This window comes from Tyto alba, unplaced genomic scaffold (genome assembly GCF_018691265.1).
Source record: "Tyto alba isolate M040663 unplaced genomic scaffold, T.alba_DEE_v4.0 Super-Scaffold_8, whole genome shotgun sequence".
NCBI lineage: Eukaryota > Metazoa > Chordata > Aves > Strigiformes > Tytonidae > Tyto > Tyto alba.
The window spans coordinates 18,320,965-18,332,141 of record NW_024881329.1 but is presented as its reverse complement, the minus strand read 5'-3'; the positions used below and the strand labels follow the sequence as shown (position 1 = coordinate 18,332,141).

Here is an 11,177-nt window from a genome sequence, read left to right as displayed (position 1 = left end):
TGTGAAAAATTTTCCTCTTGTGTCCAATTAGAATCTTCCCAGGTGTAACTTGTACCTGTTACCCCTTGTCTTTTCCATGTGACTTCTTGTAAAAAGGGGAGTCTCCATCTTCTTTGTAGCCATGCTTTAAATAAGGTGATAAGTTCTCCCCTAAGCCTTCTCAAGGCTGAACAAACCCATTTCTTTGAGCATTTCCTCAAGCAGGCTTCCCAGTCCCCTGGTCATCTTTGTGGCCCTTCTGTGGACCCTCAGCAGCCTGTCCACATCTTTTTTGCATAGTGGGGACCAAAACTGAACACGGTACCACAGGTGTGGCCTGACAAGCGCTGAGTAGAGCGGGATAATGACTCCTCTATCTCTGCTGGTGCTGACCTTGTTGATGCAGCCCAGCATCCCCCCGGCTCTCTTTGCCGCAGCACCACCCTGCTCGCTCCCGTCTCGCTCGTCAGAGCCGGGCGCTGCCCAGCTGCACACACGCATCTGTCACCTGCGAGTGTGCCCTTGGGGGGGGGGAAGGAATGCAATCGGAAAACTTTCCACAGCCCGTTTAAGCACTCTGCAGGTACGGGTCGGTCACCCGCCCGCACCGGGCTCCGCGCTTCCCCCCCCCCCCCTCAACCCCCCTCGGCTTCGGCTCCCGGGGGCGGGCGGCTTCGCGCTCCCCTGGCCGGGCCAACGCCGCTGCTCCTCCCCCGGGGGGGTGGCCCGGCTGGTGGAGGCAGCTCCGCCGCAGCCCCCCCGCAGCAGCAGCAGCAGCAGGAGCGGTCGGTGCGGGGCTGGGCGGCAGCGGGGGCCGGGGACAGGTAAAGGGCGAGCGGGCGGCTTCAGCGCCTCGGCGGGGGGGGTTGGGGGGGAACACGACGACGGACGCACACACAAATCCTCGTGTCCCCCACTTCATCGGGGCGCAGAGGGACCGAGGAGCAGCCCCTCGTCTCTCCGGGAGCCTGATCCTGCCTGCAGAAACGAAACGGAGGTTGGGGGGGGGGGGGGGGGGAGAGGGGCCGAGCGGGCAGGTCGGCGGCGCGGGGGCTGGGATGGGGAAGAGGGGGGAGATAAACGGTTTTTTCCTAGGAATTGAGAGGGGTGAGGGGAAGGTTTGGGGTGGAAATCTGTATTTATACCTTATTAACCAGGGGGGCCGGATCGGTTTTGTACGTTCCCGGGCTGCCCGAGGGTGTGAGTCATGCCGGCCGAGCGGCCGCACCGCAGTGCGCTAAGGCGGGGAGAGCTGCGGGGGTCCGGGGGGGCTGCGGGATCCCGGGAGGGGATGGAGGGTCCCGGGAGGGGATGGAGGGTCCCGGAGGGGGCTGCGGGGTCCCGGAGCGGGCACCGGGGACCGGGAGTCCTGCAGGGAAATCCCCCCCGGAGCCACGGCCAAGGGCGAGGGGCTGGGGGTGCAGATACCGCCCCAGGCGTGCTGCAGCGAACTTAAAAAAAAAAAAAAAAAAAAAAAAAAAAAAAATGGGAGGGAGCCAGGGTGCAGCTGCCGGGTGGGTGCTGGCTCCAGGGAACCTCGGGGAACGGAGCGGGGCGACCAGGCATTGAAGTGGCTCGGCCCCCCCAGGAACGGGGCTCCTATTCCTGGTGGCCCTTTTCTTGCCTCTTTCTGCTCTGAGGTTATGGTGAATAGTAGTAGCCAGGTCTCGTCCGTGTGCTCTCTCCCAGGTGGGACTGCAGAGGAATGCTTCTGTTGCACAATCAAGGCAATAAGCCGTTCTTGCTGTTGCAATCGCTTTTTCTTGTTATTGAGATTGGCTGGATGCTTGAGTTAAAACAGCAATTTAGATAATTCAGTTTAGGAAATGTTATCTGCTTTGTTTCCTTTCCATTTAGTGAATTGCTTTCTCTGTATTTTTGGTTTTATTAAGCTGAATTTTTGCTGTTGCCTCATCTCTTTGTCATTCAGGAGAACAGAAAAAATTACTCATTTTCACAAAAATAGATTGGTCAAACTACTACTGTCTGTTACACATAGTCAGCTGTTACACTGACTATGATAATTTTTATTAATCTGCCCTATATTTAGACTTAGTTTTGCGAAGAGACAAAACTGGTTTACTCTGCTGACATTGTTGAGTGACAGAGGGCTTCTGGAAGAGGTTCCCAGGGAGATTCTTGTTGCCTTCCACAAAGGCTCTTGCTTTAACCACCACATCAGTGGCAGTCCTGCAGAATCACATTACTGTGGGATGAGCCTCTGGTCTTGGAAGGCTTCTCAAAAAGTTGTTTACTCCAGAAAATCATCTCGTCCTCCTGCACATTATGGTTTGGGTTTTCTTAGGTTTCGTGCTTAGCAGTAGGTCATACAGACAAGAAAAAAAGAAATTGTGTGTTTGTTTTGTTTTGGTTTTTGTGGTTGTTTTTTTTTTTTTTTTTTTGAGGGTTTTTTATTTGTCTGTTTCAGTAGAAAAATTAACTGGACTTGAGGTTGAGAAGGATTTCAGTATTCTCATACTATGAAACTGTCTTTTCAAGTTCACAGTCAGTCTTCTGGGAGGTAAAAATTCCATCCCAACATGCTTATGGTCTGCCACACTAGACTCTTACTGCTTGAAGCTATTTCTCTATGCAGTTATTAACAGGGTCAAGAGCAGCAGTGTGACTGTTTTCACTACAGTCTTATCATAAGTGAAACTTGTTATCTGAATGCCTTTAATTCTTTGGGACTTCTGAGCCCACTCTGAGCCACTTACAATAGCAGAGATTTTTTAGTAGTTGATACAGTTTGTAGTTCAGATTCTGTGTGCAGAAGTGTAATAACTCCTGCTTTGGAGTTGCAGTGTTAAAAAACAATCTTGACCTTCCTATCTCACTGCTGCCTATGGTTACAGTAATCGTGGAGGACTTGAGCCATTGCCACAGTCACTTGGTGGGTTATTGCATGTGCTGGTCCCTCAGTGAGAGGGAGAAATTCTGGGAGAGGAGAGGCGAAAGGCACCTTAGTGCAAACAAATCTTTTGCAACCCCATCAGAGAGAGGGAAGGAGCACAGTCTGGCTCCAGGGTTATTGGGGAATCGCTGTAAAAGAAAAAGCATTCAAGATCTAAATGGTCTCTCTTTTTGTTAGGTGCATTTGTAGCTGTAAGAAATAGGGAGACCTGCTGAATGGTGTAATCAGAGGTGAGAAAGGAGACCCATCTACAGCCTGTCAGGGCTCAAATCTCAGTTCTCAGAATAAAAATCCTCTCTTGGAAAGTGCAAAGTTACTTTTCAGTCTTCTCTTTCACTGGTTTTCCTGGCCGATACCTTCAGTTCCATACTGAATCAAGTGTTGCAACCTCAAATCCTCACCATGTATTTTGCTAGTTTCATGAGGCTTGTAAATTGAGTAAGTCTGTAACTTCTGTTTATTGCTTCAAATTAGGGAAGAAGCATGACCAAGATGAATTGCATCCTGTTAACTGCCTGCATTGTTCTGGTTGTTTTTTGTGGTTCTGGTGAGTATAAAGGAGGTACTTTCCTGATGTAATGTTATGACAGGGGCTGGGGAAATCATGGAAAAAATGTCCAATGAGGAAAAATAACAAGAAAGGCCTGGATTATTTAATACCTCTTTGAGGAATAACAGTAACCATCGAAGTAGGGCTTTGTTTCTGTTGCTGATTGTCTTTGGTCAGCAGAAATAATCAGATGCAGACTATGATGTTGCTTAATACGGCAACAGACGTGTTTTGCTGCTAGAAGACTGGATTCCTGTCGTGTAAATTGGAAACTAGGTGTACAGCATGAGAGAGAGATGAGATGAAATTAAAAAAGGGATAGAATAAAATTCTGCTGAAAGTGTTCCTTGTTGTCTGTCTTTTTGGAAAAGGCAGTCTTTTAAGAGAATATTTAAAAAGCAAACATTTAATATATTGTTCTGCAGGCACATAAAGGTGAGTGTTTTTAAAAATGACATAAATATATGCTTCAAAATCTTCCTTTGAAAATTGCAAGTCTCAGTTTGTATGTTGACAAAAGCTTGTAAATTCTAGCTTAAGTTGAGTTTAATAACCACATGTCTTTTGTGACAGTTAGATGCAGGTAGTGATCCTTCTGTTTCCCTTTTTAATGCTGCTACTGTTTCAGCACTTTATTATTGAGTAAAGATAAATCCTTGTCGTCTTAGGTTATACCCTAAGGTGTTACCACTGTGAGAACAGCCCTTCCTTGTGCAAGACCAATAGTACTTGCCTAGCGACTGAAGATACTTGCTTGCAGATGAAATTTGGTATGTATAGTGTCCTACAGACCTAAAATAAACATGGTTATATCAGTTTTCATGGCCTGTCCACTTCTAATCTGACTTTAGCATGTGTTTCTTAGCCTCAGTCAAAAGAAGTTTGCAAATACTTTTGAAGGTCATGCTTATATCCAAGCAACTGGTAAAGATAATGAGGATTTAGATTGACAATTTATACTTGTACAAGCATACACACAGATATTTGTATATCCAGATTAAAAAAACCCCAAACACTGAACAACCCACTGCCCAAGGGAACTGGAAAATAATAGGAGACAGGGCGCTGCTCTATGCTGCTACCATCCTAAGGAATTTTCTCTTTTGCTGTTTCCCTTGAGCCTAAACCTTCACGAGCACAAACCATAGGCTTTCCAGCACGCAGCCTCAGTGGTTGCTCATTGCCAGAGTTGGGATTTGAGTACTCGAGGTGTCAAGCTGGGGAAGATGGAAGACAAGGTGTTTGATCTCTGGCGTCCAGGGGAAAGAGCGGGAGAAGGGGAGGACTCTTCTGCTCTTCGAGCTCCATCTTCTGCATGTTGCTTCTGGAAATGAAGCTGGTCAGATCCGACAGGATGAGCTAAATGGTGATGCACTGTCCTTCTCTGTCAGGAGCCCCAGAGTAGGTGTCACTCAAGCTCCACCCTGTATGACCCACCCCAGTGGGTCATCTGGACTAAATGGGAAGCACTGGTTAGCTTGAGATAGAAATCTTTCTTAACGTATGGTTAAGAGCTACAAGAGAGTGACATGGAGGCAGGACCATGGCCTGATATTGCTGTTCACACTACTAAATTCCTAGTGGAGGCAATTTTGGGAACTTCTAAACCCTTGAAAAGAAGCTAAAAAATGAAGTATGGCAGTCTAGGCAATGATTCTCTATACAAAAAATGGTATCACTCTCAGTAGTCTCTTAATCTGTTTAATTTTCTTTTTTGTAGGTAAATTGAGAACTTCCTCCTGCTGGAAGACTTCCCAGTGCAGTATGAATGATATTGCTGAATTCTTCCAGTTGGATAATTTTGATTTCTTTTGCTGCCAACACGACTTGTGCAATGAGAGCGCAATTACTGGGGTTAACAAAGCAGCCTTCAGTATTGCCTCTGTAATGACCATGTTATGGATGCTTCTGTAATAATCCTCATTTGTATGCTGTACTTTCAAGCTGAAATTATAAAAAAATCATTAACTCCTTTCTGAATTATACTTCTCTCATTTTCAGTTTCTAACTGAGCAGAAACATTACATTTTAAATTCTGTTTCCTAAGGTTCCATCTGTTAAATCACTGTCTCCTTTAATGGGAGGGAGATGTATATTGTTAGCAATTATAGGGAATTCAGGTATTTTGGCCTGCCCTATTCATGGGGAAAAAACCTTGTTATCTTGTGGAGAACCTGGGCAAACTTCAGTGGGTGATGTGAAAGGGATGAAATACTGTAGGTTTTATGCTGGAAAACTGTAATTTCTTACTGTTCCATAAACTGTGATTATTTTTGGTTGGGATTTCTGTGGGTTTTTTTCTTCTTTTTTATGAATATTCCTCTGTCATAAACCAAGCAGAGAATTTGCCCTTAACACAAGAAGTGTTGGATCATAAATAAAAATTCGCTGCAGTCTTCATGATGAGTATGGAAGCATTTAGTTTCAACTGATGTAGACTCTTTGTTCCCATCACTGTAACATTTTAAAATTTCTTTTTACAAGCCAATGATATAATCTTGTAAGTACTGTTATTCTGGGAGAAAGCATCTACCTTTCTTAAACCAAAACCAAAGTAATGCTATAAGTGAGAAACACTTTTCCTTCTTTTTATATTTCTGTGAGCATGCAAACAACGTGCTTTTTTTTTTTTTTTCCTTATACTTTATCCATGTTTAGGATTTTAAATAAGCATGTTCTTTGCACTGAGTATTTATTGGTATGCTAAAAATTGTTTATAAAATGCTGAGGAATTGAAATGGCACATTCCCACATAGTTAGCTTTTGGTTTTTGTTGAAAACAATGACAGATAAACTTAACTCTTCAATCTTCCACCTAAGTGTATTAAACAAAACCTTGCAGAACTTTATATTTTGACTTTTATGCAACTCTATAAATGCCAATAGAAAATATACATGTATTTATGTAGCATGAATAAAAACTGCTCAGTCTGTATGTGTAAGAGGTCTGGGGCTGAAATATTCTGTACATTGCTCCGACTCATTGGTGGAGACAGAACTTTGGTACTTCTTTGGTACTTAGGGACCCTCTCAGTCAGGTACAGTGTCAAATTTTCCTTTTTCTCTTCTGGAGTTCTTGGCATGTCCCTGCAGGAGTCGTGGTCCATTGCCAATGGCACACTCTCTTTCTGAGGACCCTCGCTTGTGACCAGTGACACCTGTTCACCCAGTCATAACAAGGGTGTTAGTCCAAAACCATCATGTATTCTGCAATGTATCTTTTGGTTAAGCTTATCTTAGGTATGAAACCATTCTGGGATATCTCTATAACTCAAAATATGGAAGTATTTAATTAATAAAAGTATCAAAAAAGAAAATCTGAAGAGTGTGGTTATTTATTGACACACTGATTACAGCTGGATATAACTCTAGTTGTTTCCATGTGAGATGCATCCACTCTTCCCACCCAGAGACTCTCAACAAGTTACATATAGGTTTCTCTGGAGAAGGGATCTATGTGTAGCTGGTTAGTTTTGGCAGATTGGTTATTTGCTTTAGGGAGCTGTTTGTTAGGACAAGGGGTAATGGTTTTAAACTAAAAGAGGGTAGAGGCAGACTAGATAAAAGGAAGAAATTTTTTATGATGAAGGTGGTGAAACACTGGCACCGGTTGCTCAGAGAACTGGTAGATGCTCCAGCCCTGGAAACATTGAAGGGCAGGTTGGACGAGGCTCCAAGCAACCTGCTGTAGTTGAAGATGCCCCTGCTTGTTGTAGGGGGGTTGGACTAGATGACCTTTAAAGGTCCCTTCCAACCCAAACCATTCTGTGCTTGGAAATGAGAGTTAGTGATCTTTCCCTAGATGAACTAACAATGTTGTGGCACTGGAGGGAAGCAGTAGGATACGTGTTCCCTCAATGCCTTCTATGTGAGAATTGTCTCATTGGACATACAAGCGTGCCATGATTTTGGGAAAGAGTTGTCCCTGCGTGACTGCTTTAACAACTCAAGATGACTGGCATCTAACATGCTTGCTGTGATTGCCTTCAGGGCAATCCTGTCTGCAATTTTCTACTACTGCATGTTTTTGTTCTCCTATGTGCTGACTAGATTTTTTGTGGAAGCTTTGGTTGTTTCTCCTCCCCCCCCAATTAGTTCTTAGCTTTGGCTAACTTCTAATATCTGCTTCAGGAGGGAAAATGGTTACATATGATACCCCCCAAGTTGTAAATGATCTTAATAGAAATTGTTGGCTTGGAGTGGGTGGCCAAGTTGAACAGAAAGCATTTTAGTTGTTACTTGTGAAGCCAAACAAGTGGAAAACTATTTTTCTCAGCTCTCACAGGCTAATTATACTTTGAACCTTTTGATGTGCATTCTCAATCCAACAGGTACTAGAAATGGTGATTTGATGTTGCACTAGAAAGAAGAAAACGGTTCTTGATTTCCTACTCTCTTGTCCTTCCATCTTTTTATTTCCTATCTGATTAACAAAAGCAGACACTTAAAGGACAGTAATTTCTGCACAGTGACTTTTTTCCACTGACGCATCACCATTTGCCAAGCTCTTTCTCATTTTAGATGAAAAAATAGTATTAAAGCACTGACGCAGTATGGAGTTGGGGCAAGGTTTGTAGCAGAGATTGTATCTTGGGTTAGACAAGCTGATAGATTCCTTATGCTTAAACCATCTTGGTTGCAGCATTTTTGCTCTACTATATTGTCAACGTCTCTCTTTTGATGGTTGGCACTTTCAGACTAGTTTGATTGATGTCTAGTCTGCTTATGTATTTTTTTTTTTAATAAACACAGAAAGAAGCTCTGTATTTTGTTTGATGATAGTTTGAACAATCACTTCTAGTATTTGTTTTCTGAAAGCCTTGAACACTTTCTGGTGTAATCTATCATATTTCTCCTTCCTTTCTCTTCTAGAAGCAGCCTGAGCAATGAGTCTTTGTGTTTTGCACTCTACAAGGCCACTTCTTTTGTAAAGATCAACAGGAACATTGTTTAATTCTTGTGGTGAGAATGCAAGTAGCAAAGTAAGAGAATTTACCATGATAGCAAAAAACTTTAAAAAAAATTTACTAGATTTCAAGTGGAAAGCATCCCTTTTGTCACTCTCCTGGGAAAGGTAGATTAGTTATGTAGGCTGATTCTCATCTCACGCCATTTACAAGCTAAATGATGATGCTGGGTTTCATGTTTTGATATATATTTGTGTCTTATAAGCCTGTGTGGTCTGACTGGTGAGCTCTCTCCTGCAGAAAGGGTTGTTGAACAGTGACTGCTGCTTGAACATTGGCACTTCTCCCACTGCTGCTGTATTACATCCAGGTTTGATGTCCAGCCTTCAAAGGTGAGTAACCAGAGCCATCAAAACTTTAGATCAAATACAATTCCATTTAGCGATAGTAAGACAATATAGTGCAGGGTGCCAGTGATCAATTCTGCATACAAGTATTACATCAGTGCAAATAGTTGATTTTGCTTTAGTTTTGCAAGACCAAACAGCCCCCATTAGGTTGTTACAAAATTTTCTGTAGCAGTAATTGGTCATTTTTGTGTATAGCGTTGCGTACAGTCTTGTGACTGTTCACTGTTATGTTCATCCATATTTTTAAGTCTATGATTTTTCACTCTATGTAACAGTATGGTTTAATGTGTTGGCTCTTATTATATCTAATTATAGCACTGTGATTGGATGGACTGGAATTTAGCTCTTTTCCAGTTGTAACAGCTAATTACGATGAACTGAAGGACTGGTGGGAAGTCACAGAATCACAGAAGGGACTTCTGGAGGTATCTGGTCCAACCCCGCTGCTCAAGCGGGGCCATCTAAAGCCAATTGTCCAGGACCATGTCCAGATGGCTTTTGAATATCCCGAGGGATGGAGACTCCACCACCTCTCTGGGTGACCTGTACCAGTGCTTGGTCACCCTCATACTGAAAAAGTGTTTCCTGATGTTCAGAGGGAACCTCCTGTGTTTCAGTTTGTGCCCATCACCTCTGGTCCTGTCACTGGGCACCACTGAAGAGAGCCTGGCTCCATCCTCTTTGCACCTTCACTTCAGGTATTTATATACATTGATAAGGTCTCCCTGAACCTTCTCTAAGATGAACAGTCCCAGGTCTCTCAGCTCCTCATAGGAGAGATACTCCAGTCCCTTTATCATCTTGGTAGCCCTTTGCTGTACTCTCCTCAGTATGTCCATGTCTCTCTTGGACTGGGAAGCCCAGAACTGAACATGGTTCCCCAGGTGTCGTCTCATCAGTGCTGAGCAGAGGGGAGGGATCATCTCCCCTGACCTGCTGGCAATACTTTGCCTAATGCAGTCCAGGATACTAGTTGCTTTCTTTGCAGCAAGGGAACATTGCTGGCTCATGTTCAACTTGGTGTCCACCAGGACCCTCAAGTCCTCCTCTGCAAGGCTGCTTGCCAACTGGTCAGCCCCCAGCAGGTACTGGTGCCTGGGGTTATTCTGAGTCTTCAGGGTGGGTGTCACAAAATGGGGCTTGAGCCCCAGGGACTCCAAATTTTAGGCCATCCCCACCGGTAAGTGCAGGTGCCAGATATTTTGTGTGGTTAAGCTGTGTCCTGTAAGATACGGGATAACGCAAAATATATTCAGGGTCAACTGCTGTATTACTGTACAAATGTGCCTGCTGCTCTCTGCAGTGGGTGCTGAGTGACTTGCCATTAGTGTCTGGGTTTTTTTTGTTTTGTTTTGTAATTATATAAGTGGTTTGCTCTGTTCTGAATTAGTGGCATGACTAAACACTCATGCTTAGCTTTTTACCTTTAAGCATGCTTTTTTTGCCAATACACAGAATTTATATACTAATGGCCATCTGACCATCAAGGAGTATTCTTCCCTGCGTCTACTTCTACGTATTCATTGCTCTCAGAACCATTAGTCCCCTTTTTGAGGCAGAGGTTTACAGAGGAGTTATTTTTCCCTACAAGCATATGAAGAATGAGCTAGCAAATGGAAGCTGCAGTAACAGCAAGCGATGTGTGCCAAAATTCATTCTTGTGATCTGTCTTTGCCATTAATTCCTCCTTCAATCCCTCCTCATACTTTCTGCCTTCTGCATGGTGGTGACTAGCTGTCCTTTGACTTGAGTTTGGGCATGGAGAGCACGGAAGCCCCACAGTACTGGTGGGAAGGTGGGGCTGATGGACCTGGTTGGTAGGGATTTTGCTCTATCCCATCTGAAGACCTTCTCTAGTTTTACCATCGCTTATCAAAGATAAGGTGGGATGTCTCTGCTATTTCAGGATGCAGGGAATTGTGGAAAGAAGCAGCTGCATGGGAAAAAACAGATAGGCAGAACAAGCAATTTCCTCCCACTGCCTGTTGGAGTGAGAGGAATGAGGAGGCTGACCAGCGAGGAGCTTTTATTTTGTAAAAAAGAGGAGGAATTGATAAGAAAATAAAGTAATCCCAACAGAGAACTGCACATAAAGTAACTTGCTATTGTGCTAACTAGGGCATCTAGATACTGTTGTTATCCAAACATTAAACACATTTAATAATGGCAGTGTTTCTCCAGCCAGAATAAAGTTTAGTATGCCTGAATCTCTACATGTCTCCAAGGGGCTTGCATCTTGCTGGTAAATACAGTCAGTTCCAGGGTTGCTATCATAAAAGGGAAATTAGGCTGCAAGACAGACCTAAACATCCAAGACAGCGTTATCTGTAAAATGCCCACTTGTGTTCAGGCAGAAACTAGTACACTGCATTTTCTGACTTGAAAACACAATGTTAATTTTGCACTAACAGGATGAT

At 43.8% G+C, this 11,177-nt stretch overlaps 1 protein-coding gene across 3 annotated transcripts; it reads left to right on the top strand.

Moving 5' to 3' along the window:
• The first annotated feature begins 462 nt into the window (after positions 1 to 462).
• CD59 (CD59 molecule (CD59 blood group)) lies at positions 463 to 6,760 on the top strand. Of its 3 annotated transcripts, none has more exons than XM_033007017.2 (4): positions 463 to 562; positions 3,368 to 3,440; positions 4,112 to 4,213; positions 5,164 to 6,760. In XM_033007017.2, the coding sequence occupies exons 2-4, from the start codon at positions 3,377 to 3,379 to the stop codon at positions 5,355 to 5,357; spliced, it is 360 nt and encodes a 119-aa protein (XP_032862908.1). In that variant the 5' UTR covers positions 463 to 562; positions 3,368 to 3,376; the 3' UTR covers positions 5,358 to 6,760. The 3 variants fall into 3 exon arrangements, with proteins under 3 accessions (XP_032862908.1, XP_032862907.1, XP_042641606.1); XM_033007016.2 differs by lacking the exon at positions 463 to 562 and adding an exon at positions 667 to 803; XM_042785672.1 differs by lacking the exon at positions 463 to 562 and adding an exon at positions 846 to 976.
• Positions 6,761 to 11,177: the final 4,417 nt, after the last annotated feature.